Source organism: Camponotus vicinus, unplaced genomic scaffold, assembly GCF_025532165.1.
Source record: "Camponotus vicinus isolate PSW18456_S1 unplaced genomic scaffold, iyCamVici1.0 SCAF_11, whole genome shotgun sequence".
NCBI classification, from domain to species: domain Eukaryota; kingdom Metazoa; phylum Arthropoda; class Insecta; order Hymenoptera; family Formicidae; genus Camponotus; species Camponotus vicinus.
In genome coordinates, this window is record NW_028141947.1 from 8,186,281 (window position 1) to 8,211,511 (window position 25,231).

A 25,231-nucleotide genomic window follows, 5' to 3' on the forward strand; every position below is an offset into this window, starting at 1 on the left:
TTACTGTAATAACATTTTTAGTTACATTAAATTACATTATGGTCTTAAACCCTTCAAATTGCTTAAATTTTGGATTAAAATTCGCAGAGATATTATTGTAAATAAGCAAAGGATTAGATTTCTACGTAACTGCCAACATCATCATGTTCTCCCATCACATATCGAAAACATACTAGGTAAAGTTGATTTGAACTTGAAAAATTGTAATTCTGTGTATGACTTTAAAAAGATTAGGAAGGAGTTCTTAAAAAAGATATTAAAAATTGAAATTAGTGACTCATATAAAATCATTAAATATAATTATGATCATATCTATACCACTACGCAACAAATATTGAACTACATCCCGGAATATATTTGTCTATCATTTTTTAATAAACAGTGTGGTCCACTATTGACTTTTTATCATAATACATGTAAGAGGTTTGATGGAAAACTCAAACGAATTTTAGATAAACAATATAAAAGACCTGACATTAGACCAATACACTATTTTAGACCATTTAATGTATCAAAGACGTCTAACATTGGAACTTTACTTACTAATCAAATTTTGCCTAACCATAATAATGACAAAATTATCATTGATATCAAACCGTCCCTGTTTTCTGGATTTGAATATGATATATCAAACATCAACAACAAATGGTTTTTATTAACATGTCATCAACTCACGTCCCAGACAATATAAAAAGTTTTTTACAGCTAGGCGGAAATTTTAGCTTACCTGTAACTAATAGGACAAAATTAACTACTGAATTTATAATCAATTATGAGAATAATCTTAGGAAACTTCCAGCTTTTAAACGAACGACGGTTCGAAACAGATCCATGAATTTGATCAATGCCGTATCTTCCTTCCAATATCCTCTTACTAAAACTCATAATTGTTTGCTACAACTTAACGTCATCACAAAAGAATTTCTCAGGAAAAACCATAACTTAATTATCACGCGGGCTGATAAAGGCAACATCACGGTTGCTCTTGACAAAGATGAATATATTCGTAAAACAGAAGAGTTACTCAATGATAGAGAGACGTATGCTGTTGTAAATAAAAATCCCATTAATAAATTAATATCTAATTTACGTGAACTACTAACAAGATGGAAAAATAACGAGTATATTTCACTAGCATCGTACCGCTCCTTGTCATTTAGTGAAGGTACCCTTCCACGTTCTTACAGTTTACCGAAAGTGCACAAGCCGGACTGCCCGTTCAGACTGATCGTATCGTGCGTTAACACCCCCCTTTACCAGTTAGCAGTATTTTTACACAAAACTATGATCAAAGGCTTTCCTACGGCTGACAGCTATATTGAAAACAGTTTTGAATTGGTTAACAGACTGAGGAACGTACATCTAGAAGAAAATTACAAACTCATTTCTCTAGACGTAGTATCATTATTCACTAATATTCCTGTGGATCTTGCTATGGAAAGTGTTTCAAATAGATGGGACTATATTAAAGAATACACGGACCTTCCCAAACTTGAGTTTTTACTGGGGGTGAGATTTGTACTAAATTCCACTTACTTTACATTTAATAATACATATTATCGTCAATTGTTTGGTACTCCGATGGGTTCTCCTCTGTCTCCAATTATTGCCAATATAGTGATGCAGGATTTGGAAAATAAAGCCTTGAATACAATTGGATTTACACCACCATTCTACTTTAGATATGTTGACGATATTATCACTGCTTGTCCATTCAATTTGGTTGACCACGTTCTAAACATTTTTAATTCATCTAATCCTAGACTACAGTTCACCATTGAAGTCGAAAATAATAAAACTCTGAGTTTTTTGGAAATTACTATTTTATCCGAAAACAATAGACTACATTTTAATTGGTACCATAAACCAACGTACTCCAGTAGATATCTGAATTTTCACTCACAACACCCTGAATGCCAGAAAAGAGGTACAATTTTTAGTTTGGTTGACAGGGCCTACAGATTGTCGGACCCTAGGTTTCATCAGAATAACATAATAGATATTATCGGGATTTTACTTAATAATGGTTATCCTTTAAAATTTATATTTGATAACATTAATCAGAGACTTCGCCAATTGTTGCATAATGACTCCGCTAATAAACCTGAAATTGACAGTGAGAGTGTTTCGTATTTTACGGTTCCATTCATTCCATCCTTGACTGATAGTATGAAGAGCTTTATAAAAGACACGGATACTGTATTGTCATTTTAGTCTTAACAAGCTTAATGCGATCATAAGAGCCCATAAAGACGTTATTCCAAAGGGCTCTCACACTAATGTTGTTTATAAGATTGAATGCGAGAGTTGTGATACAACATATGTTGGACAAACATGCAGGAAATTAAGCACTAGGATAAATGAACACAAGAAGAATATTAATAAAAATATAACGAATAGGTCTGCCATCACAGAACATAGATTGAATTTTAATCACGATTTTAAATGGGATGACGTGAAGATTTTAGACAGAGAAACCTTTTATTACAAAAGGTTAATTTCTGAAATGATTTATATTAAACGACAACGTAACGGCTTAAATTCACAAACAGACACAGAATGCTTTCCTGACATATACAATGAAATAATAAATAAACTTCCTGATGCTTAAGGTCATACACAGAAAAATTTATACCAGTATAATGATCGTTTATCTATCATTTATATTTGTACCTTCGATGAAGGAAGTAACATACCTGTATAGCTTTTAATGGATTATTAGATTGGTATTCGTATATATGATAGTTCATAAAGTTTTCCAATGACATATAAATTATCCGTATTCATCATGATATTGTAAGTTATTCTTTACTCATTAAACTTTACATTGTTAATTTGATGTAAATCACTGATAAGTGCAACAATTTCTTAATTTGTATTTACTTAATTTAATTTTATTATTTTTAATTTTAATTCTGTTCACCGGTTATTGTCTCATGTTAATGTAATTTCTTGAATCAACTGTATACGAGTGCACTTAATTTTAGTCCGGCTAATGATCTGGTGGTTGACAAACGTCTATTAGAACCACACAAATTTGGGCTTATTAACCTAAATTTGTAGTGTCCGTTTCCTCCATGGGTATAACCGTAAGATGATCTCCCTACCGTTTTACTGCGATTTATAAATTTATATACATGTTCATTGCGTACAACATTTGTATACTTTCCGAGAATAATATGCGCTGAAGATGACTTAAATACAAGTCGAAACGTCCGCTTTTAAATTGTCTAAACATCATTGTTTTATTAAATTGAAGTTTTAACTATTAATGTTTTCTACTAGTCTTTTTAATCTGTACAACTCGTTACTAATAATGATCTTCAGCTCTCCATGCCTATCTTAATCATTTATTTTATTACAGAGTATTATGAGGTCCTCAATACCAGAAGATTCCATAGTAAAGACAGTGTCGAGTCCATTATCAATAAATAATGCACGGAGCTCTATAAATCTATTAACATGTTCAGATGACAGCAATAACAATCTTTCAATCGATGAATCCTTATCAGCTAGTATTGCATCAACTTCAAACCAGCAATCTGTTATTTTGACAGACTCTGAAGATAATGTATCTGAAGATGTGAATAATATAGTGCAAGAGAAGACAGTTGCGGATATTATTACTGAGACTACAAGCAATGTAATTCAAAAGAAAAAAATCGTGCCACCATCAGATCGATTTGCAGTAAAAAAGCAGAAGACAATGGAAACAATAGAAAAAGTATTGTGCCAGTCTTCTCATGCTCTTAATGTAATGGCAACAGCATATTTGAATCGTGCTACTACTGAACAGCAGCATCCATATATTATACAGGGTGACCAATGGGAATGTCTTGAAAGTAAATAGTTATTACTTCGTAACAAATAGGCCGAATAAAATGAATTAAACGCCATTTTGTAGAGAAAACTTGTCAATTTTTATTACCATATATATGAAAGAGAAATATAATAATTTAACAATTGAAATACACAATATAAAAAAAAAAGAAAAATTTTGCTTGCGCATATGAATTAATGGTATATGTTTTCAAAGTGTTGTCCATTAGAATTAGCACAGAACTGCAATCGTTTGCAAAAACTTTGAAATACATTATCTAAGATAGATGTAGGAATGCTGCGAGTGCATTTTTTAATACTATTTATCAGCTCTGCGGTGTTTTGAGGTTGTACGGCGTAACATTTGTCTTTGAGGTAACCTCAAAGAAAAAAATCACACGGGTTCAAATCAGGTGAATAAGGAGGCCATTCCAGACCTCCATGAGCAAATTTCGGGTATCCTAATCCAATTACTCTGTTGCCATACACTTCATGTATCGATTCAAAGACTTCGCGTGTACGATGTGGAGTCGCGCCATCCTGCATAAAATGGAAGTTCTTTACTAATCCGCGTTTCTTTGCATGGGGAAAGAATTAGTCTCCAATAATTCTTTATAACTTTGACTAGTCACAGTTCCTTCAAAAAATTGCAGGTAGACCCCTTTTACAGAAATTGCAGCCCACGCGGAGACTTTTTGAGGATGAAGAGGAACGGCAATAGACACGTTTGGATTTTCCTGTCCCCAAAACCGATAATTTTGTTTGTTGACATATCCGTTTAACCAAAAGTGAGCTTCATCCGTAAATATTATTTGTTTTTCATCGAGTTCCTCACTTTCAAACATATCGGTTATCACCTTACAAAACTCAACTCGTTTTTCCATCGCTTTCTCCGTCAGCAATTGATGTGTAGTGATTTTGTAGGGATGCAGTTTAATGACGTCTCTCATAATCTTTCGGAGAACTTCTCGCTTTAAATCCAAAACCTGAGCAGCTTTCCTAATCGAGGTGTTTGGATTTTCATCAAAATATTTTCTAACGTCATCAATTGTTTCGTCCGTTGTAACGATACGATATGGGCCAGGTAAATCATGTCTACGATTGTTCAAAGTGCCATACATACCAAAATTATCAATAATCCTGCCAAAAAATATCGACAAATAAAAATAAAATCTCACCTAACCAACATTGGAATTATGACGCGATTCCAGGGAGAGGGAGCGTGGGTAAAAAGTATCAAAAACATACCTTCTGAGTATTGTTTCGCTTGAAACTTTTTTATAGATCCATATTTACTACGGAATCCACGATACGCCTGACTATAGTTTTTGCCTCTACTATAGAAGCACTCGATGAGAAACACTTTTTCTTCGATGCTTAGCGCGTCCATCCTATAACTCGCAAACCGGTCTATACGACGGTTCAAATGAAATTGACGGGTCTTAGGTAGCGGACCCTAGTCGGTAAAACAGTTACCGAAATCGAGGAGGGGATATATAACCGTTTACTTTCAACACATTCCCATTGGTCACCCTGTAGCAATAGAGACTGAAGCAATGAGACGAATACCAAGTGAGCAGCAATTGACTTGTTTCATGTCGATAATGCAAACATTTTCAACTTACACATCAGACAAATAATTGCGGATAACTAAGATGTCATGAATACACAAAATAGTCTTCATATTATTTTGAGTCTTTCAATATAGTACAAAAAAAACAAGATTTTATTTGATATTATAGTTAAGTTCATATGCTATTTTTTTATTTTGTAATGTTTTTATTTTTTTGGTAATAACTTCTAAAAGTGCTCTTTTTTTCTATCAAAATGCTAATTATATTAAACTTTTGTAAGCCTTGGTAGAATAATATTCCTAAAACAATTACTTTTTATTTCCATATAAAATATTGAAATCAAGTTTACTTTTTATTTTTAATTAAACATTATTATTGTGCAAAATTAATGTCTTATGTGTATGCATCTGTTAAACATTGCGTGCCAGTGGTGATATGATGTGTTCACATTTAAAATATGTTGATAAATGCTTAAGTTTGTTATTTATTTTATTTAAGTATTGTAAAACTGTTTTAGGTTAAAACTGATTTATTGTCATGAGAATCATAAAACTGTTATTTAAGTTTTAATAAAATTTATTTTATAAGAATAGTAAAATACATAACATGCCGAAGATAGCAATTAACATTTACTGAGATTGTTAAATATTGAAATACATACATGTATGTTTTGTAAAATAAAATGCATATCAGTAATTAAATAATCAGTTATTACGTTTATTTTTATGTCATTTAGTAAAAAAAAATTATTTTTACACACATACACTTAGCACAATAAAGTTTAAAAAATTAAATTAACAATATTAAGGAACATTTATTACGCGATTTTTGTTTACAACATTCCATTGCCAAGGAATTTGTCCTTCATTTGAAATAAAATATGCAGCTATTGCATCTTGTTGTTTCATTGCATTTGTGGCAGCACGATTAGATCCTACCCGATTAAGTCGTGTTATACATCTAGGAGTGCTTTCATCGCGCCAAGAACCAGGAATAACATCACCATTTTCATCATAAGAATCTATATAACCAGCTGAACAATATAGTTGGAATCCAGCAATGTGCTCTTCATTTTTCATAATAAAATTATGTATACAAACTGTAGCAGAAATTATAGCTTCCACATTATCTGGATATACGGCTAATGTAGTTCTCAGCACTCTCCACCTAATATAACAACATCTGCCGCTGTATACATTGATTTTTGTATAGTTCAATGATAAAAAATCAAAATAGCAACATAGTTTATTACAATCAAGTAATAAATTTAGCTAAATTTTTTACAATAATGTGCACCTAATTTTTCTTTCTTTCTCTATAAAACTTAAATATATACTTATTTTACTTTTAGTGCACAAAGTTAAGCTATGAAAAACAAACTTAATGATCTCACCTGGTTACAAGAATGCCAAAAGCATTTTCAATGACACGTCGTGCTCTGGAGAGTCTGTAGTTAAAAACTTTTTGTGCATTTCCTAATAAGTGCTTTCTCGCATATGGTCGCAATAGATTCAATCGCAAAGGAAAAATTTCATCACCCACAAAATAGTGATGGACGAGCAATGTTGACTTTGGCAATACCTTTGGTGGTGGCAGATTTAATTTATCACGTTCTAGAGCACGTCCAAATGCTGATGCACTAAGGATACTTGTGTCTGATAGTGTGATCCTAAAACATTATTAATGTATAAGCATACTTAAAAATTTATTATTTTATAAACTTATAGACTAATACTAAATGATGCATATTCTCACCATAATCCCCAATATCTACCGAGGTAAATGCATAATTTGCATCGCATGTAGCTAGTAACACAATACTATAATATCCTTTGTAATTATAATAAGCAGAACCACAGTTGGGTGGACATTGCACACGGATATGTTTTTCCGTCTAAAGCTCCAACACAGTTGGGGAAATTCCATCGATCACAAAAACCTTTCTCAACATTATTCCATTCCTCTTGAGAAGGAAACATCAAATATTTTTCTTGAAGACATTGCCAAATGACATTGCATGTTTCTATAACCACTTTATAGGATGTTGATCTGCCTATGCGCCAATATCTGGCCATTGAGACAAAACTGTCGCCTGATGCTAGAAAGCTGTAAAAAATGCAAATATGAAATTTAATTAAAGATAGAGAGAATATATATGAATATTTTATAGGACAATAAAACCTACCACACCGTAAATGCTAAACGAAATTCAGGATCCAGAAATTCTCTATTGCTATTCTTTTGCAAATCAGGGCTAGTTAAAGTGAGCAGATCTTCAAACTGTTTTACTGTAAGTCTTGTCATTTTAAAAAATTCTTCGTGATTTGTGTGTTTGTATTTTAAAAACAAAGTCGTATATACTCCCAAATAAGATCTTTCTCGTTTATCTGGTAGCATCCACCATCTCCGATTTCCATCCTGGCACAATTTTGATAATAAATAAGCACTCATTTGTACTAATGTAATTGTTATAAACAAAAACATCAATTCATCTTCGTCTTCCATTATAGTATAATCACTTGGCACAATTGAAGGAAAAAACCAAAAACAGACCTTATAAACGCACGCTTCTTTTGCGCCTGCGAAATGGTCTGCTTTCTAATTGGTTGTTTGCGATCGTTAAGGCTTAAAACTATGGGCAACGATATTCATTGTGGATACTATGATTTAACGATTTACGCCTTATGCTTAAGTTTAAAATTTAAAGCTTAAGTCTTACGCCTTAAAATCTCATTGTAGACGCCGCTTAAAGGGTATCAGACTTTTGACGCCGTCGTCGAATTCGTGGTTGCCCAAGGACTGTCAGAATTCAATCGTAAGTAATGTAAGACGATACAAAAAAAATCAATGTTACTTCAATAATATACATAACAATTTTATTCATATTTCTTGTAAATAGAGATGTAAAAGAACTGTTTTTAATAGAAAAAGAAACAAATTTTTTAACATAATATTATTTTTCTTCAAATTTTTTTTTAATATAATAACAAAATTCTCTCTAGAGTTCATATGCTTTAATTTATCTTCTTTCGAAAGTAATTTTAATGGATTAAAAATAGAAAATTTTATTATACATTTAACTGAAAATTATCTGAATTATATTGTGTGTGATATTATTTTAACTCATCCATCCATTAATTGGATTTAAAATTCTGTTCAAAAAAGGTAAAGCAAAAAATAAAAGAGCAGTTATGTAGTTTTTAGTTTATAAGATATTTACATTCGTGAATTGCAAATGATTGGTGGAAGCCGACTTTGCTACACTGAGAAAAATATCCAGCAATTTTAATCGGAAAAAGCCGTTCGAACACTTTATCCGATCGGTTTTGAATGGATCTTGGACTATCCGATGAAATGATGGATATCTTTATCCGATGAAATGTAATTTCCGTTGAAATATGGACGGATAATGAGCCGCCATTTATTTATCCTTGAAATTAATGTACAATATGATCGGACATTGCGCTTGATTGGATAAAAACAGAGTATTTTTTCCGATCAAGCTGAATATCCGATTTAATGTACTATTTCCGATTAAAATGTATCCGATGATACAATTTATCCGTTCAAACATATCCGATAGTGCGCGTAAGCAATTGCGATTGCGTCATGCTGGCGGCAGTACCGATCAGGCAGACTAGCAGGGATGCAAGATCTTCTCCGCAAGCAACATGCCACGCGTAGTGGAGAGGATAACGGAGATGTGAGCGTAAGCGTACGTGTGAGCTCGGCGCTTTGGCGAGCTTCGGATAGAAGAAGAGGACAGAATACAGTTTTCTGTCTCTTTCTTACCAAGCAGGCAACGAAAGCGACGGGCGACGCGCGACGCGGGACGCTGCTCGCTCTTCGATATCTCAATATGTTTCTCTCTTACAGCTTTTCTTTATGTTTTATATTTTTGTTACAAATATATATAAATATGTACATATATAAACGTATTATATATTTATAATATATATATTACATATATATACACACACATACACACACGTTTTGTAATATATTAAATATAATTAATTTTTTTATATATTTAAAATATGAAATTAAGAAAAATAATGAGTGCCGATTTTCCACACCACCCATGAGGTATCACCAATGGCGCGTTAGGTTTTTTATGTGGACCTTCGCCTCGAGCCCTATTATACCACTTTGCATTATTTTATCATTTACAAGTATGGTGTCTGTTATACAGACAAAATATTTTTTATATTTTAGTTTATTCAAGTATCTGGGTGTCTGTTATACAGACAGACACACACACACACACACACACACACACACAAGATGTTTTTTATATTCTTGCTTTTACAAATATGGTGTCTGTTATACAGACAAGATATATTTTATATTCTTGCTTCTTACAAGTATGGTGTCTGTTAGACAGACAAAATATTTTTTATACTTTAGTTTATTCAAATATCTGGGTGTCTGTTATACAGACAGACACACACACACACACACACACAAGATGTTTTTTATATTCTTGCTTTTACAAATATGGTGTCTGTTATACAGACAAGCAGTGTTGCGCTTAGATAATTTAAAATAATCTAGATACAGATTAGATAAATCATATACTCATGTATCTCAGATAAAATAAAGATAATTCGGTTTGAGTGTATCTAGATAAAAGATGTATTAGTTAAATATTTTATCTAGAGACTTTTAAGATAATATTTAAAACAATTTAGGATATATAAAAATAATACACTCGAGACAAAAAATTACAGAAAATAAGCATGTATTCATTTGACAATAATAACGAGTATAGGCCGTGTCCACAATGTCAATGTCAATCGACCAATGTGATTATGGCTACGTTCCACTTAACAATCGCAACGCTCGCAAAATCATCTTATCCTTGTTGTTCGCTAAAAGTTAAACAAAGACACATTATGTTTACGAGTGCCGCGATCATTAAGTGGAACGCTTCTAAATCCGTATTACACTATAGGTCGCGGGCTCGATTATGATTGAAATGTTGAAATTGACCGATTAGAGTAGCCGGCCGGTAAATTGCTATGGTTTGGAAAAATTGTACTCAGTGCACACTGATTACATTATCTTATGTGTTTTAATAAAAGATATCACTTTTCTTATATCTGAGATACAGATAAAGATATCACAAACTTGAATTATATAGATAAAAGATAAAATAAACAATAATTGCATCTAGATGAAAATCTAGATAATTTTATCCAGATAACGGAAAACACTGCAGACAAGATATATTTTATATTCTTGCTTCTTACAAGTATGGTGTCTGTTAGACAGACAAGGCCGACACATGCCTGAAATATTCCAAAGAACGCGGCAGTCATTGCTCCGTCGCTGTGACTTTTGTCGGAACGTTAGCGGTCGTAACTTTCAACATTTATTGTAAACATATCAAATTGACGAAATAAAATCATTGCATCGCAGACGTTGTGACGATTCAATATATATATAAACGCCCGTCACGCCATAATGAAACGTCGCCGACCCATGGTTCCTATACTTAAGATGCTTGTATTCGTCCCTTCTTTCATGACACAAATTTATGGCACTTAATTTTTCATCACCCTGTATATTTCCTAGATCGGCAAGTTAGTTGTGCCTTAGCTTGGATACGAATTACATCTATTTCGACGGTCTTTTCTTCGTACATGCTATTCATTTCGTTATCTGTAAAGAAACTTGACATTATAATATTTTCTTCTGTTATTACAACTTCAAGTCGATTTTTGGAATTATATTAATTTGAATTATTATTTATATTAATTTAGGTGGTATGTGTGTGTGTGTGTATGTGTTAATATGAATGTCAATTCTTGTTCATATTCGTTACGCCAAAGAGGATCTGACTTAGACCTAAAAAAACGTTTGTAATATTTTATAATTTTTATTGCATATTATACACACACACACAGACACACACACACACTCTTATCATGTGTATTCTGTTTACTGTGTTCTATTTACTTTTTTGATTCTGATAATCTTTAAAGACAATCAAAAAAGAGGCACCGGCGACATATCGGGTCTCTAATTATCCTTACTATGTCTCTTGTCGAATCTGTTTATATTTTACAATTTTATTTTTCCGATAGGTACAGCCAACCTTTTTTTTATTTTTGCTCTTCTTATTTATTTAATCTTTCCCTTATGTTACGTTATTTATATTAATCAGAGTGCCAAATTTTTGTTCATATTCATTACATTGAAGAGATCTGAATTAAATCGAAACACTTGTAATATTTTATAACTTTTGTTGATAATTATACTCTTAACATTTGTTGCACTTTTTGGTCTTTATAGCTTTCATTTTTTCATATGATTTGATCTTGTGGACTTATACTGATTTAGACATACTAAATTAATTATTTGTTTTCATGTTATTAACATACGTTGATTAACATACGTACTATAAATTAACTAATTATTTTATTTTCATACTATTAATATATGTTGATTAACACATATTATGACTAGCATGATATACGATAACATTAAAAATTTTAAAAAGAATGTAAATTAACTTAATAATGTTGCAGTTAAGAATTTATATACATATATACTTTGAAATATATATAGAGAGAGATATTAAGATTATTTCAAATCGAGTCTTTTTATTTTTCAGTGAGATTACAAAAAAATGTCTTTAAACACCTCTAATATACGATGTCCAAGAAGAATGCCTCACTTGTGTATATCTTCGATTATGAAATGTTATTTCAATAAAATATTTCATTTATCGATTGCACACAGACGAGATTATTCATGGGAAATTAGATGGATTTTTGTTGTTTTGAGTTGCCTATCCTTGATGGTAAATGCGCAGCAAGTCAAAACAAGCTTACCTGGACTAAAAACAGCAGGATGTAAGTTTGAAATATGATCAATTTTTTTGTTTCATATAGCGCGATATTTCTATAATGTAAAAAATTGCAATGCATAAGACGATAAATTTCCTATATATCTTGACAGATAATTTTCGCTAATAAGCATGAAAAATTTTGCATTTATTTTATAATAAATAATTTCATATCTTTGGATGTTTTGCTACTGATAATGAGCCACTCCCCGTAGCATACCATCATATTCTCTTTGCTTATAAATAATCGTTAGAATAACACTGTGTTACACACACGAATAAATTATCAACTTATATTTTTATAAAGACAATTTTCTTTTACTTTTATTATATTATGTACAAATATATATAATATACAAATTTCAAGGCAGTGCATACATTTAGATTTATATGCATTTTAAATTAGGGATAAGATATAAAAGCTGTTTGTTTTCGATTTATTCCGCATGCGTGACGCCTAATATATCAGGATTATAGATAAAACATATCTCTTAACTTTCTATGATATTCTAGTTTTAAACTAAATGCATATATTTATATTTAACGCCAACAATATAATTGATACCGAAATTATCTATACATGATCTATGATTGAATACAACCGAAATCATCTCTTTTTAGTTCCCCTTATTTTTATGTTTTATAATGTTATAACACACACACACACACATATTGCATATAATATTATAATATTCAACATTATATACATACGTAGGACTTACAATTAAAGTTATGTTATACATATTTCTTTAAAGAGCTTACTCTCGCTTATTCTCGCATTAATTTATTATTAAGTAAACATTATAAATAAATATTGTTTAATATTTCTAACTTCATATTTTTAAAATTTTCGAATATGTAATAAATTATATTTTACTTTTTAGGGACGCTGCCAGAAGGTGACATATTTGTCAAATATGGCAACAACCTGCAAATTTGGTGTAATTTAAATAAAACGTTTGTAGCTAAAGAATATCCAGGTTCAAACTCTTCGAATATCTTCTTCATTCGCGATGATGAAGAAATAGAGCAGAAATTCGTTACTACAATCAATGAAACAACAGCACTTTTGACCATTGAATCACCCCCAGCCGGACATTTCGTGTATTTTTGCATTTTGGACTTACCTGACAAAGACGCAATAATTTGTCTTAATAAAGTTTTTGTTGCATGTAAGTAATCATATTCATTTGTGAATTATCCTTTTCATATATTTTCGAGTTACATATTTCTTCAAGAAGACTTTTCTTCTCTCTCTACAGTTTATACTATCTATAAGGAACATATTTTATTTATTTCATTTCTATAAAGAAAAGATTATAATATATAAAATATATAATACTCTATGATATACCCATGATACAATTTATCTGAGAAATTTTCTCAGGAAGGAAATACAAAAATATTACACATATTTATGTTTACATTCATTATGCGTATCTAAAATATAAATATTTTCATTACAGTAGAAATATATGCTTGCTATAGTAGAAATACATAATTATCCTCTTATCAGAACATAATATTTGACGCGATGTTTTATGGAGACAACATAGTACATTGATTCTCTTTTCATTAAAATTATGAGTAAATCGTTTACATACATATGTCTTAGAAACTATTTTGCTATCAATTATAAAGACTTTTACTAAAAAAGAGACATTTTATAATATTCAGAGTTATTCAAGTAATTTCTTAGTAGAACTTGTGTACATTGAACTATTATTCAGTTCTACTCGTTTGTAAAAGCAATGTTTGAGATAAATACCCACACACAATATAAATTACATACTTTATTCATATATTTACTTAAAAAAATTATAATTCTCTTTTAAATATAATATATTTTGCATATGTTGCATTAAATTGCTTCTTATTGTATAAAATCTGTGTAAACATAGAAACGATAAAAATTGAGAATTTATATTAAATGAAGTAGCCTCTAGTACAACTGATACACAAAAAACAAATCATAACAATGTTTATGAATGCAAATTGGAACAAAGACAATTTGCAGCGAGATTTATTAGCGGAAATATTACAGATCAAGCATATTGAAAATTGAAAGATATATTTAAAAATTAATTGTGTAATTATAACAGATATACATATATTCCTCTATTTTATGTGATGCATTTTATTTTATTCGACAGATGAACCTCAACTGCCAAGAAATTTTACTTGTAGATTCTATAATTGGGAAAGTATAACATGTACATGGGACGTATTACAGCACTATGTACCAACAACCCATAAATTATTCTATATAATACACACAACAGGGAGACGAGAACTTGTTCCTTGTCCTATAAAAAAAGCGAGGAATGATTCTTGCACTTGGACTCAACATACATATCCAATATACAGACAAACAAAGGAAAACTATACGTTTGTAATGCAAATTCAAAATATGTTTGGCACGAAATACAGGGTATATGATACTATCGATCATTTTGCTATAGGTATATAAATCTTTTATTAGTCATTGGATTACTTCTTTTCATGTAATGAAATGATGTCATATACAATAAATAATAAGACATATATGATCTTTGGGTATAGTACATACTTTTGACATCTAACAGTGAAACTATATATATGTCATTATTTTCAGTTATTCCTGCAAAACCTGCGAATTTATCGGTGATTAACGAAACATCGGATAGTGCAACGTTGTGTTGGGAATCCCGCTTTCCGATGAACAATTTTCCTCCCGGTTTAACTCATAAAGTTATGTACCAGAATCACTGGGATTATGAAAAAGATTGGAAGGTAGGATCAATTTACTACATTAACAGCGGTATCTTTCTATCTCTTTAGGATAATGCATCATTTATTGTAATTATTGTAATTAAACGTAGTTTATGAAACGATGATAATCTCGATTGAGTGATATCTTATTCACAGATTATTAATATTGATACGGAGCCTCATTTGCACAAGAGATGTTCCACTCTTACCGGATTACACGCTAATACCGCGTATAATGCATACGTTTATTTAAGAAGCTCTAAGGCTGTAGGAAAAAATATGTATAGTGAACCCGCTGCTATTAAATTCAGCACATTACCAACGTGTAAGTGGATTCATAAAGTAGGAACAAAATCTATTGTCTTTGATTTACTCTTATTTTATTTATATTTACAGTACGATAAATATAAAATTATATATATATATATATATATATATATATATATATATATACTTTAATATGTAATAAATTTTAATAGATGATTACAATTAAATAATTATTTTACCATTCAATTTTTTAGTTCCTAGCTTTCCGCCGCGAACCGATATTGGTAGTTTCGAAATTGTCGAAAACAATGGAATCAGGGACGTATATTTATATTGGCAAATAATACAAGAATATCACGAAAATGGTAATAAATTTAAGTATTGGGTTAATCATGTGGAAGAAAATGATCATAAAATAGTTCTCGAACCAATCGAGATGACCAACACGTATGCCAAGTTTAAAGGACTCAGTTTTAACAAATACCGATTTAAGATTGTCTCGGAGAATGAAATCGGCATTAGTAAGAATTATGCGGAAATTATTGTACCTAGTCAAGATAGGAGTGAGTATATCAAGAAGATTGGTTTTAAAAGAAGAGCTACATAAATTTAAATATATATATACAGGGTGTCCCATTTTAAATAATACGCTCAAATATATCCGAAACGGTGCGTTAAATAAAAAAATGTTTCAAACAAAAGTCATATGGCTTGAAGGGGGCCATGAGACGGTGGTAATGATCTTGGAGAGTCATTTGAAGGTCATGTGAAGGTCACCATCAATTTCTTAAACGGAAACCCCTATTTTTTATTGTATATTCTTATAGCTTACCTCGAGGGCTTTCCAAAACACTATAATAAGATATTTCTTCCTCAAGTACTTTTTGAGTTATAAGGCTTGAAATCATTTCTTAATTTTACATAAACCGTTAAATATCTTTTTGTAAAATATTCATTTTTCGATTATTTTACCTTAATATTTTTCAAAGAAAAAATATGTAATTTGCAATTAACGATTACATTTTTTTTTTCGAAACAATTATGTGTTTTCTTTACACCAATTGATTCCACTCATTATTTTGTACATAAAAGTATTAAGGTAAGATAATCGAAAAATGAATATTTTACAAGATATTTTACGGTATGTAAAATTAAGAAATGAATTCAAGCCTTATAACTCAAAAAGTACTTGAGGGAAAAATATTTTATTATAGTGTTTTGGAAAGCCCTCGAGATAAGCTACAGGAATATGTAATAAAAAATATATTATTCCATTTAAGAAATTAAAGGTACCCTTCATGTGACCTTCAAATAACTGTTCAAGGTCAAACCAATGGTACCCCTTTATGGCCCCCTCGAAACCATACAACTTTTGTCTGAAATATTGTTGTTTGCCGCGCTCAGTTTTTGAGATATTCGGCTGATACTGGTGGTCTGCGACACCCTGTATATACAGGGTGTATCAGACCACCCGTGCCAGCCAAATATCTCGAAAACCAAGAACGGTAGATAAAAATATTTCAAACAAAAGTTGTAGGGTTTCAAGTAAGGTGTTTTGGAAAGCTCTCGAGATGAGCTGCAAGAATATGCAATAAAAAGTAGACAGTTCTATTTAAGAAATTTAAGATGACCTTCACGTGACCTTAACAACGCTATTCAAGGTCGTATCAATATTACTATTTAATGCGTTACTTGAAACCCTACAACTTTTGTTTGAAATATTTTTATCTACCGTTTTTGGTTTTCGAGATATTTGGCTGGCAAGGGTGGTCTGATACACCCTGTATATATATACAGGGTGGTCCTCGTAACGGTCGCCACGATTTTTAAGGCTCTCCAAGGTTAAATCATTGCCACTATCTGATAGCCCCGTTCAAGCCATACAACTTTTGTTTGAAACATTTTTTTGTTAGATTATTGTAAGTGCCTTAAAAATCGTGGCGACTGTTACGAGGACCACCCTGTATATATATATATATATATATATATATATTATTGCGAGCAGTTAATATCAGATATTTTTCTTACAGTGCCACATGGACCAATAGAATTTACAAGAATGGCTTTCGAAAAAGGACTGTACGAATTGTCTTGGGTGCCGCCGATTATTCATGAAGATATCACGAATTATACCATCTTTTGGTGCGACAATAAACGCGATCGTCCTTATCAGTGCACAGTATATATTGATTTTCTCTATTATTTATTTGTAGAATAATTTTGCGCGCAAATTAAAATTATACATCTGCAGGGTTATTTGAACTGGACACATGTATCCATGAATACTACAGTCTATAATATAACTGTACCAGATTCGAACAAAATATACCAATTCGCGATTTCCGCAAATACGAATAAGGACAGCAGCGGTATGATATGGTCACCTTGCACGGTGATTCGCTCAAAAAAGCTCGACAGAATAAAATTCATATGGATTAATCGTGTTGGATTAGACTTCATCGAGGTTGGATGGAACCTTGACTGCTTAGATCGTATTGGGGTCATCGAAGAAGTGAAAATTTACTACTGTCCTATTGAGTTAGTGTTAAATATTAAGTGCAAAGAACCCAAGCGCAATATTAGCGTCAAATACCATCCATACAGGATACACGGCACTGTCCAAAACTTAACATCCTTTACTACGTATAAGCTCGAACTCACGATGGTGACCAAGTATGGTGAGAGTCAACCTAGTAGGTCTTTATATCAAATTACTTATAAGACGGAATGCAATATTTCGTCCTAAAATGTTTGATTGCAAGACTGTTGGAAAACAATATAAATTTAGAGCCATTAATATCGGTTCCAATAATAAATATTTAGCGGGAGCTTGATCTGAAATTGGAGAAGATAATTGTTTTAGTAATGATCAGTATTTTATTGGAGAAGAAGACAAAAATTATTAGGACCATCTATTGTAAATACTTACGTTTATAAATATTTATGTGTAAATATTATATTTTATGTGTAAATATTATTCTTAATATTGTTCTTAAATATTATTAACATATTATTCTTTTTTATAAAATTAACATTTGCGGTAATTGCGATACTCGGAAGCATGATGTAACGCATTAGCAAAATTTTGCATTATGCGAAATAAGATAAAGACAACATTTTTTTAACAATTGTTATTCTTTATGAAATTAAACAACTTTTGAAAAATAATAAAATAGTTTAATGAATCAGAAATTGAGTTGTACTTTTTTTTTATTTGTCTAACTCAATATTTAAATTGTTGAATTGTATTTTTTTCTATAATTTTAAGTGAGATATTGACTTTGTATGCTATTGCGATTTTTTTCACTTTAATTTAGCAAATGTAATAATATCTGTAAAGACTTTAATCAATGCGTATCGAAAACTTCGCTAAGCACCAGTCAGCTTATTACCGAAACGGAATTCACTTGAAATCAGCTCAGAGGCCCATGATCCCGACCTACCGCAATATTTACACCTCGCGTCTCGTCCCACCGCGCGTCTCGCGTGACCGACTCTGCTAGATAATTATAAAAGTCGCCGTCTCTTCGATCGAGCTCTCTATCTCTCATGTGCCGCTACTTATTGATTATAGTTCTCGATTGTTCAGTGATATCTTGTGATTTCTTTGCAATAAATGTAATATCGGAACAATCAAGGTAGACAAGCTCACCGTGTCATTTTATTGCCTCATCTCATCTTAAACTTACGGTGCAATCAATTTTTAATCTCAAAAAGAAAAAAAAGAAACATTTATTTATTAATATCAAACTCACATTTTTAATCGGATTTAAGTAGAATTTTATACAAATTCTTATTAGATATAATATTTTTCTATATATTAAACTTTAGAATTAACAGACTTTTAATTATATTAATTATATTAATAATCTGTTTTCTACAATACAAATGTTCTTATATTGATTATTAATATATATTGATTATTAATATAATATTATTCTACCAGAAAACTCTTCTCTATTATTTCAATTTCGCAATAGTTATTTGCGAAAATATTATTTTCTATAGCAGTGTCGTATGCAATACGCATCATACATAATTTATGTTGTAGTAATTTCAAACAATTTGGAGGTAATTTTCTCTTATTGTTAATAGCGAAAACGTCAATTATTTCCTAGTCACAAGCGACTAAAAAAAAATTATTTACAAACTATACTTTGTTAAAATTTAAAGACGAAACTGCATTTTTTAAATAACTTCAGATGAGTTTTTATTTCAGTAAAATTCTAATTTGCATCTTAGTTATATATAGTGAAAAAAATTTGAAACTTGCAAAAAAATAATGTCTTTTTTGGGCCATTTCGTAAAAGAAAATTTGACATTTAATTAGCCAAAAAATCTACAAATCTTATCGAAAAAGACGTTCAGAGATTTTAAGAAATTATTTTAAAGACCTGTTTCTTTTCATATAAAATCGTTAAGATCGTTTGGAAAGAGAGAACACATATTTGCATTATCGGTGATACAGCGAGAGAATAAAATAACTTATTGGAAACACAACAATGTCGCTTCTTCATCTGTCATGACCTCCAAAATTCGCTAATAAACGAGTGTATTCTTTCTTTTCACATGTTTACCCTCTAGATTACTTATATATTTCCTAGATCGACAAGTTAGTTGTACCTTAGCTTGGATACGAATTACATCTGTTTCAACTGTCTTTCCTTCCTATATGCTATTCATTTCGTTCTCTGTAAAGAAACTTGGCATTATAATATTTTCTTCGATTATTTCAAGCTTCAAGTAAGCTGTAAGTTGATTTTTGGAATTATATTAATTTGAATTAATATCTATATTATTAATTTAGGTTTGTGTGTGTGTGTGTGTGTGTGTGTGTGTGTGTGTGTGTGTGTATTTTGAAATATATAGAGAGAGATTTTAAGATTATTTCTAATCGAGTCTTTTTATTTTCCAGTGAGATTACAAAAAAATGTCTTCAAGCACCTCTAATATACAATGTGCAAGAAAAATGCCTCACTTGTGTATATCTTCGATAATGAAGTGCTATTTCAATAAATTATTTTACTTACCGATTGCACACAAACGAGACCATTCATGGGGAATTAGATGGATTTTTGTTGTTTTGAGTTGTCTATTCTTGACGATAAATGCGGAGCAGCAAGTCGAACAATGCATGCCTTTTCTATCAGCAGGATGTAAGTTTGAAATAGAATAAATTTTTTTTGTTTCATATAGAGCGATATTTCTATAATGTTAAAAATTGTTATGCATAACACGATAAATTTCCTATTTACATGTTTATCCTCTACATTTCTTATATACACTTGACAGACATCTTTCTCTAATAAGCATGAAAAATATTTTACGTTTCTTTTATAATAAATAATTTCATATCTGTGGATTTTTTTTTGCCACTGATAATGAGCCACTCGCCGTTCCATATCACCGTATTGTCTTTATTTATAAATAATCGTTAGAATATTGCTGTATTACACACACGAATAAATTATCAATTTATATTTTCATAAAGACAATTTTCTTTTACTTTTATTATATTATGTACAAATATATAATACACAAATTTCAAGACAGTTCGTACATTTAGATTTATACGCATTTTAAATTAGAGATAACATATAAAAATTGTTTGTTTTCGATCTCTTCCGCATGCGTGCCGCCTAATATATCAGGATTAGATAAAACATATGTGTCTTAACTTTCTATGATATTCTAGTTTTAAACTAAATGCATATATCTACATTTTACGCTAACAATATAATTGATACAGAAATTATTCATATGATTGAATATACAACCGACATCAGATCTCTTTAATATATTCTTACGTTGTATAATGTTATAATATTGCATATAATATTATTATTATATTCAACATTTTATACATATGTAGAAGGACTTGTAAAATTATAGTTATATTATACATATTTCTTTAAAGAGCTTACTTATTCTCGCATTAATTTATTATTAACTAAACATTATAAACAAATATTGCTTAGTATTTTTAATTTAGTATTTTTAAAATTTCCGAATATGTAGTAAATTATATTTTACTTTTTATAGGGACAGTGCCGAAAGGTCACATATTTGTCAAATATGGCGACAACCTGCAAATTTGGTGTAATTTAAATGAAACGTTTATAGCTAAAGAATATTCGGGTTTCAACTCATCGAATATCTTCTTCATTCGCGATAATGCAACAGTAGAGCAGAAATTCGTTACTACAATCAATGAAACAACAGCACTATTGACCATTGAATCGCCACCAGCCGGACAATTTATATATTCTTGCAATTTGGATGTACCTGTTATATACATAATTGTTTGTCTTAATAGAGTTTCTGTTGCGTGTAAGTAATCATATTTATTTGTGAATTATCTTTTTCATATATTTTCGAGTTACATATTTCTTCAAAAATACTTTTCTTCTCTCTTCAATTATATTATCTATAAGTAACATATTTTATTTATTTCATTTCTATAAAGAAAAGATTAAAAATATATAATACTCTATGATATACTCTTGATAAAATTAATCTGAGAAATTTTCTCATGAAGAAAATACAAAAATATTGCACTATTTACAATCATTATACGTATCTAAAATATAAATATTTTAATTACAACAGAAATATATGCTTGCTGTAATAGAAATACATAGTTACTCTCTTATCAGAACATGATATTCGACGTTATGTTTTATATGGAGTAATACATTTATGGAGTAATACAATATAATACATTGATTCTCTTTTCATAAGAATTATGAGTGAATTGTTTGACATATATATGTCTTAGAAATCATTTTGCTATCGTCAACTATAAAGATTACTAAAAAGCAGTTATTGTATAATATTCAGAGTTATTCAAGTAATTTGTTATCTTGTAAAATGTTAACTTGTACATTTAGCTACTATTCAGTTCCACTCGTTTGCAGAAGCAATGTTCGAGATAAATATACATAGACAATATAAATTATACATTTTATTTATATATTTACTTAAAAAAATTATGATTTTTTTAAAATATAACATGTTTTATACATGTTGCATTAAATTGCTTTTTATTGTATAAAATGTGTGTAAACTTAGAAACGATAAAAACTGAGAATTTATATTAAATGAAGTAGCCAGTAGTACAACTGATACAAAAAACAAATCATAACAATGTTTATGAATGCAAATTCGAACAAAGATAATTCGCAGCGAGATTTATTAGCGGGAATATTACAGATCAAGCATATTGAAAATTGAAAGATATATTTAAAAATTGATTGTGTAATTATAACAGATATACATATTCTCCTCTTTTTCATGTGATGCATTTTATTTTATTCGACAGATGAACCTCAACGGCCAAGAAATTTTACTTGTAGATCTTATAATTCGAAGAATATAACATGTACCTGGGACGTATCACAGCACTATGTACCAACAACCCATAAATTATTCTATATGATACACTCAATAGGAAGAAAAGAACTTGTTCCTTGTCCTATAAAAAAAGCAAAGAATGATTCTTGCACTTGGACTCAACATACATATCCAATATACAGGCAAACAAAGGAAAATTATATATTTGTAATGCATGTTCAAAATATGTTTGGCACGAAATTTTTCGCATATGATAATATCGATCATTTTGCTATAGGTATATAAATCTCTTTTAGTCATTGGATTATTTCTTTACATGTAATGAAATGATGTCATATGGAATAAATAATGAGACATATGTATAATGTTTCAATACAGTATATGCTTTTGACATCCAACACTGAAACTATGTCATTATTTTCAGTTATTCCTGAAAAACCTACGCATGTGTCGGTGATTAACAAAACATCGAATAGTGCAACGTTGTGTTGGCAATCTCCTTTTCCGATGAAGAGATTTCCTCCCGGTTTAACTCATAAAGTTATGTACCACAGTCACTGGGTTCATAAAAAATATTGGAAGGTAGGATCAATTAATTGCATTATCGGCGGTATTTTCTATCTCTTACAATAACTCATCGTTTATTATAATTAAATATAATATTTTATGAAATGATGATAATCTCGATTGCGCGATATCTTATTCGCAGATTATTAATATTGATACGGAGCCTCATTTGCACAAGAGATGTTCCACTCTTACCGGATTATACGCTAATACCGCGTATGATGCACGCGTTTATTTAAGAAGCGCCAAGACCGTAGGAGAGAATATGTATAGTGAACCCGCTCTTACTATATTCAAGACATTGCCCAAGTGTAAGTGGATTCATAAAGTAGGAAGAAAACATATTGTCTTTGATTTACTTTTATTTTATTTACATATATACTACAATAAATATAAAATTATTTATTATATAATAAATTTTAATAAATAGATTATTATTATCGTATTATTTTATCATTTATTTTTTTTAGCACCTAGGTTTCCACCGCAAACCGATATTGGTAGCTTCGAAGTTGTCGAGAACAATGGAAGCAGGGATGTATATTTATATTGGCAAATGATACAGCAACGTTACGAGAATGGTAATAAATTTAAGTATTGGGTTGATTATGTGGAAGAAAATAATGGTGGAACAATTCTCGAACCAATCGAGATAACCAAAACGTATGCCAAGTTTGAAGGACTCAGCTTTAAGAAACACCGATTTGACATTTTCTCGGAGAATGAAGTCGACATTAGCAAGAATTATACGAAAATTATTGTACCTAATCGAGATGAGAGTGAGTATATCAAAATGATTGATGATAAAAGAAGAGTTACATAACGTTTAAATATATATTATTGCGAACAGTTAATATGAGCTATTTTTCGGACAGTGCCACATGGACCGATAGAATTTACAAAAATGGCTTTCGAAAGAGGACTGTACGAATTGTCTTGGGTGCCGCCGGTTATTCATAAAGACATCACGAATTATACCATCTTTTGGTGCGACAACAAACGCGATCGTCCTTATCAGTGTACAGTATGTATTGATTTTCTCTATTATTTATTTGTAGAATAATTTTGCGCGCAAATTAAAATTATACATCTGCAGGGTTACTTAAACTGGACACATGTATCCATGAATACTACAGTCTATAACATAACTGTACCAGATTCGAACAAAATATACCAATTCGCGATTTCCGCAAATACGAATAAGGGCAGCAGCGGTATGATATGGTCATCTTGCACGGTGATTCGCTCAAAAAAGCTCCACAGAATAAAATTCATATGGATTAATCGTGTTGGGTTAGACTTCATCGAGGTTGGATGGAATCTTGACTGTTTAGATCGTATTGGGGTCATCGAAGAAGTGAAAATTTACTACTGTCCTATTGAGTCAGTGTTAAATATCAAGTGCAAAGAACCCAAGCGCAATATTAGCGTCAAATATCATCCATACAGGATACTCGGAACTGTCAAAAACTTGACGTCCTATACTACGTATATGCTCCAAGTTACGATAGTGACCAAGTATGGTGAGAGTCAACCTAGTAGCTCCTTATATCAGACTACTTATGAGACGACATCCAGTACTTCATCTTAGAATCTTTGATTGCAAGACTGTTGGAAAACAATATAAATTTAGAGCCATTAATATCTGTTCCAATAACAAATATTTAGCGGGACCTTAATCTAAAATTGGAAAAGATAATTGTTATAGGAATGGTATTTTATTGAGAAAAAGACAAAAATGATTATGACCGTTCTATATTGTAAAATTTTATGTTTATAAATATTTATGTATAAATATCATTAACATATTATTCTTAATATTGTTCTTAAATATTATTAACATATTATTCTTTTTTATAAAATTAACATTTGCGGTACTTGCGATACTCGGAAACAGGATGTAACGCATTAGCAAAATTTTGCATTATGCGAAATAAGATAAAAACAAAATTTTTTTAACGATTGTTATTGTTTATGAAATTAAACAACTTTTTAAAAATAATAAAATAGTTTAATGAATCAGAAATTGAGTTACACTTTTTTTTTA

At 30.5% G+C, this 25,231-nt stretch overlaps 4 protein-coding genes and 1 pseudogene across 7 annotated transcripts in view; 3 read left to right on the top strand and 2 right to left on the bottom strand.

The window, feature by feature from the left end:
• Positions 1 to 6,088, top strand: part of LOC145962281 (uncharacterized) — a 7,722-nt pseudogene extending 1,634 nt beyond the window's left edge. The window contains exons 5-7 of the transcript XR_014435845.1: positions 1,188 to 1,927; positions 3,345 to 3,818; positions 5,365 to 6,088. The product of XR_014435845.1 is annotated as an uncharacterized LOC145962281 (transcript). The remainder of the gene's footprint in view (positions 1 to 1,187; positions 1,928 to 3,344; positions 3,819 to 5,364) is intronic.
• On the bottom strand, positions 355 to 5,232 carry LOC145962325 (uncharacterized). Of its 2 annotated transcripts, XM_083083343.1 has the most exons (3): positions 5,068 to 5,232; positions 4,692 to 4,959; positions 355 to 4,359 (listed from the first exon to the last, which is right to left on the bottom strand). In XM_083083343.1, the coding sequence occupies exons 2-3, from the start codon at positions 4,938 to 4,940 to the stop codon at positions 4,201 to 4,203; spliced, it is 408 nt and encodes a 135-aa protein (XP_082939469.1). In that variant the 5' UTR covers positions 4,941 to 4,959; positions 5,068 to 5,232; the 3' UTR covers positions 355 to 4,200. The 2 variants fall into 2 exon arrangements, with proteins under 2 accessions (XP_082939469.1, XP_082939468.1); XM_083083342.1 differs by having other exon boundaries at positions 363 to 4,959.
• Positions 6,089 to 6,196: 108 nt separating the features above from the next.
• LOC145962282 (uncharacterized) lies at positions 6,197 to 7,697 on the bottom strand. Its single transcript, XM_083083244.1, has 4 exons — positions 7,579 to 7,697; positions 7,149 to 7,199; positions 6,787 to 7,062; positions 6,197 to 6,560 (listed from the first exon to the last, which is right to left on the bottom strand). The coding sequence occupies exons 1-4, from the start codon at positions 7,695 to 7,697 to the stop codon at positions 6,197 to 6,199; spliced, it is 810 nt and encodes a 269-aa protein (XP_082939370.1).
• A 3,292-nt stretch (positions 7,698 to 10,989) lies between these two features.
• On the top strand, positions 10,990 to 18,436 carry LOC145961860 (cytokine receptor-like). Of its 2 annotated transcripts, none has more exons than XM_083082368.1 (9): positions 10,990 to 11,059; positions 12,013 to 12,253; positions 13,131 to 13,418; positions 14,400 to 14,708; positions 14,861 to 15,018; positions 15,154 to 15,322; positions 15,519 to 15,827; positions 17,295 to 17,443; positions 17,516 to 18,436. In XM_083082368.1, exons 2-9 carry the CDS (start codon positions 12,028 to 12,030, stop codon positions 18,008 to 18,010), a joined length of 2,103 nt encoding a protein of 700 aa, XP_082938494.1. In that variant the 5' UTR covers positions 10,990 to 11,059; positions 12,013 to 12,027; the 3' UTR covers positions 18,011 to 18,436. The 2 variants fall into 2 exon arrangements, with proteins under 2 accessions (XP_082938494.1, XP_082938495.1); XM_083082369.1 differs by lacking the exon at positions 10,990 to 11,059 and adding an exon at positions 11,088 to 11,158.
• A 1,439-nt stretch (positions 18,437 to 19,875) lies between these two features.
• Positions 19,876 to 25,210, top strand: LOC145961858 (cytokine receptor-like). Its single transcript, XM_083082366.1, has 9 exons — positions 19,876 to 20,014; positions 20,180 to 20,420; positions 21,307 to 21,594; positions 22,586 to 22,894; positions 23,042 to 23,199; positions 23,327 to 23,495; positions 23,655 to 23,963; positions 24,060 to 24,208; positions 24,281 to 25,210. Exons 2-9 carry the CDS (start codon positions 20,195 to 20,197, stop codon positions 24,773 to 24,775), a joined length of 2,103 nt encoding a protein of 700 aa, XP_082938492.1. The 5' UTR covers positions 19,876 to 20,014; positions 20,180 to 20,194; the 3' UTR covers positions 24,776 to 25,210.
• The last annotated feature ends 21 nt before the right edge of the window (positions 25,211 to 25,231 follow it).

Coding starts and splice junctions, on each gene's coding strand:
- LOC145961860 (XM_083082368.1), top strand. CDS start 12,028: ATGTCTTTAAACACCTCTAATATACGATGTCCAAGAAGAATGCCTCAC. Junction 13,419..14,399: donor TAATAAAGTTTTTGTTGCAT/GTAAGTAATCAT, acceptor TTTATTCGACAG/ATGAACCTCAACTGCCAAGA. Junction 15,828..17,294: donor TGTACCTAGTCAAGATAGGA/GTGAGTATATCA, acceptor TTTTTCTTACAG/TGCCACATGGACCAATAGAA.
- LOC145962282 (XM_083083244.1), bottom strand. CDS start 7,697: ATGACAAGACTTACAGTAAAACAGTTTGAAGATCTGCTCACTTTAACT. Junction 7,200..7,578: donor CGTTTAGCATTTACGGTGTG/GTAGGTTTTATT, acceptor TTGTGTTACTAG/CTACATGCGATGCAAATTAT. Junction 7,063..7,148: donor GGTAGATATTGGGGATTATG/GTGAGAATATGC, acceptor ATAATGTTTTAG/GATCACACTATCAGACACAA.
- LOC145961858 (XM_083082366.1), top strand. CDS start 20,195: ATGTCTTCAAGCACCTCTAATATACAATGTGCAAGAAAAATGCCTCAC. Junction 23,496..23,654: donor ATTCAAGACATTGCCCAAGT/GTAAGTGGATTC, acceptor TATTTTTTTTAG/CACCTAGGTTTCCACCGCAA. Junction 24,209..24,280: donor ATCGTCCTTATCAGTGTACA/GTATGTATTGAT, acceptor ATACATCTGCAG/GGTTACTTAAACTGGACACA.
- LOC145962325 (XM_083083342.1), bottom strand. CDS start 4,940: ATGTATGGCACTTTGAACAATCGTAGACATGATTTACCTGGCCCATAT.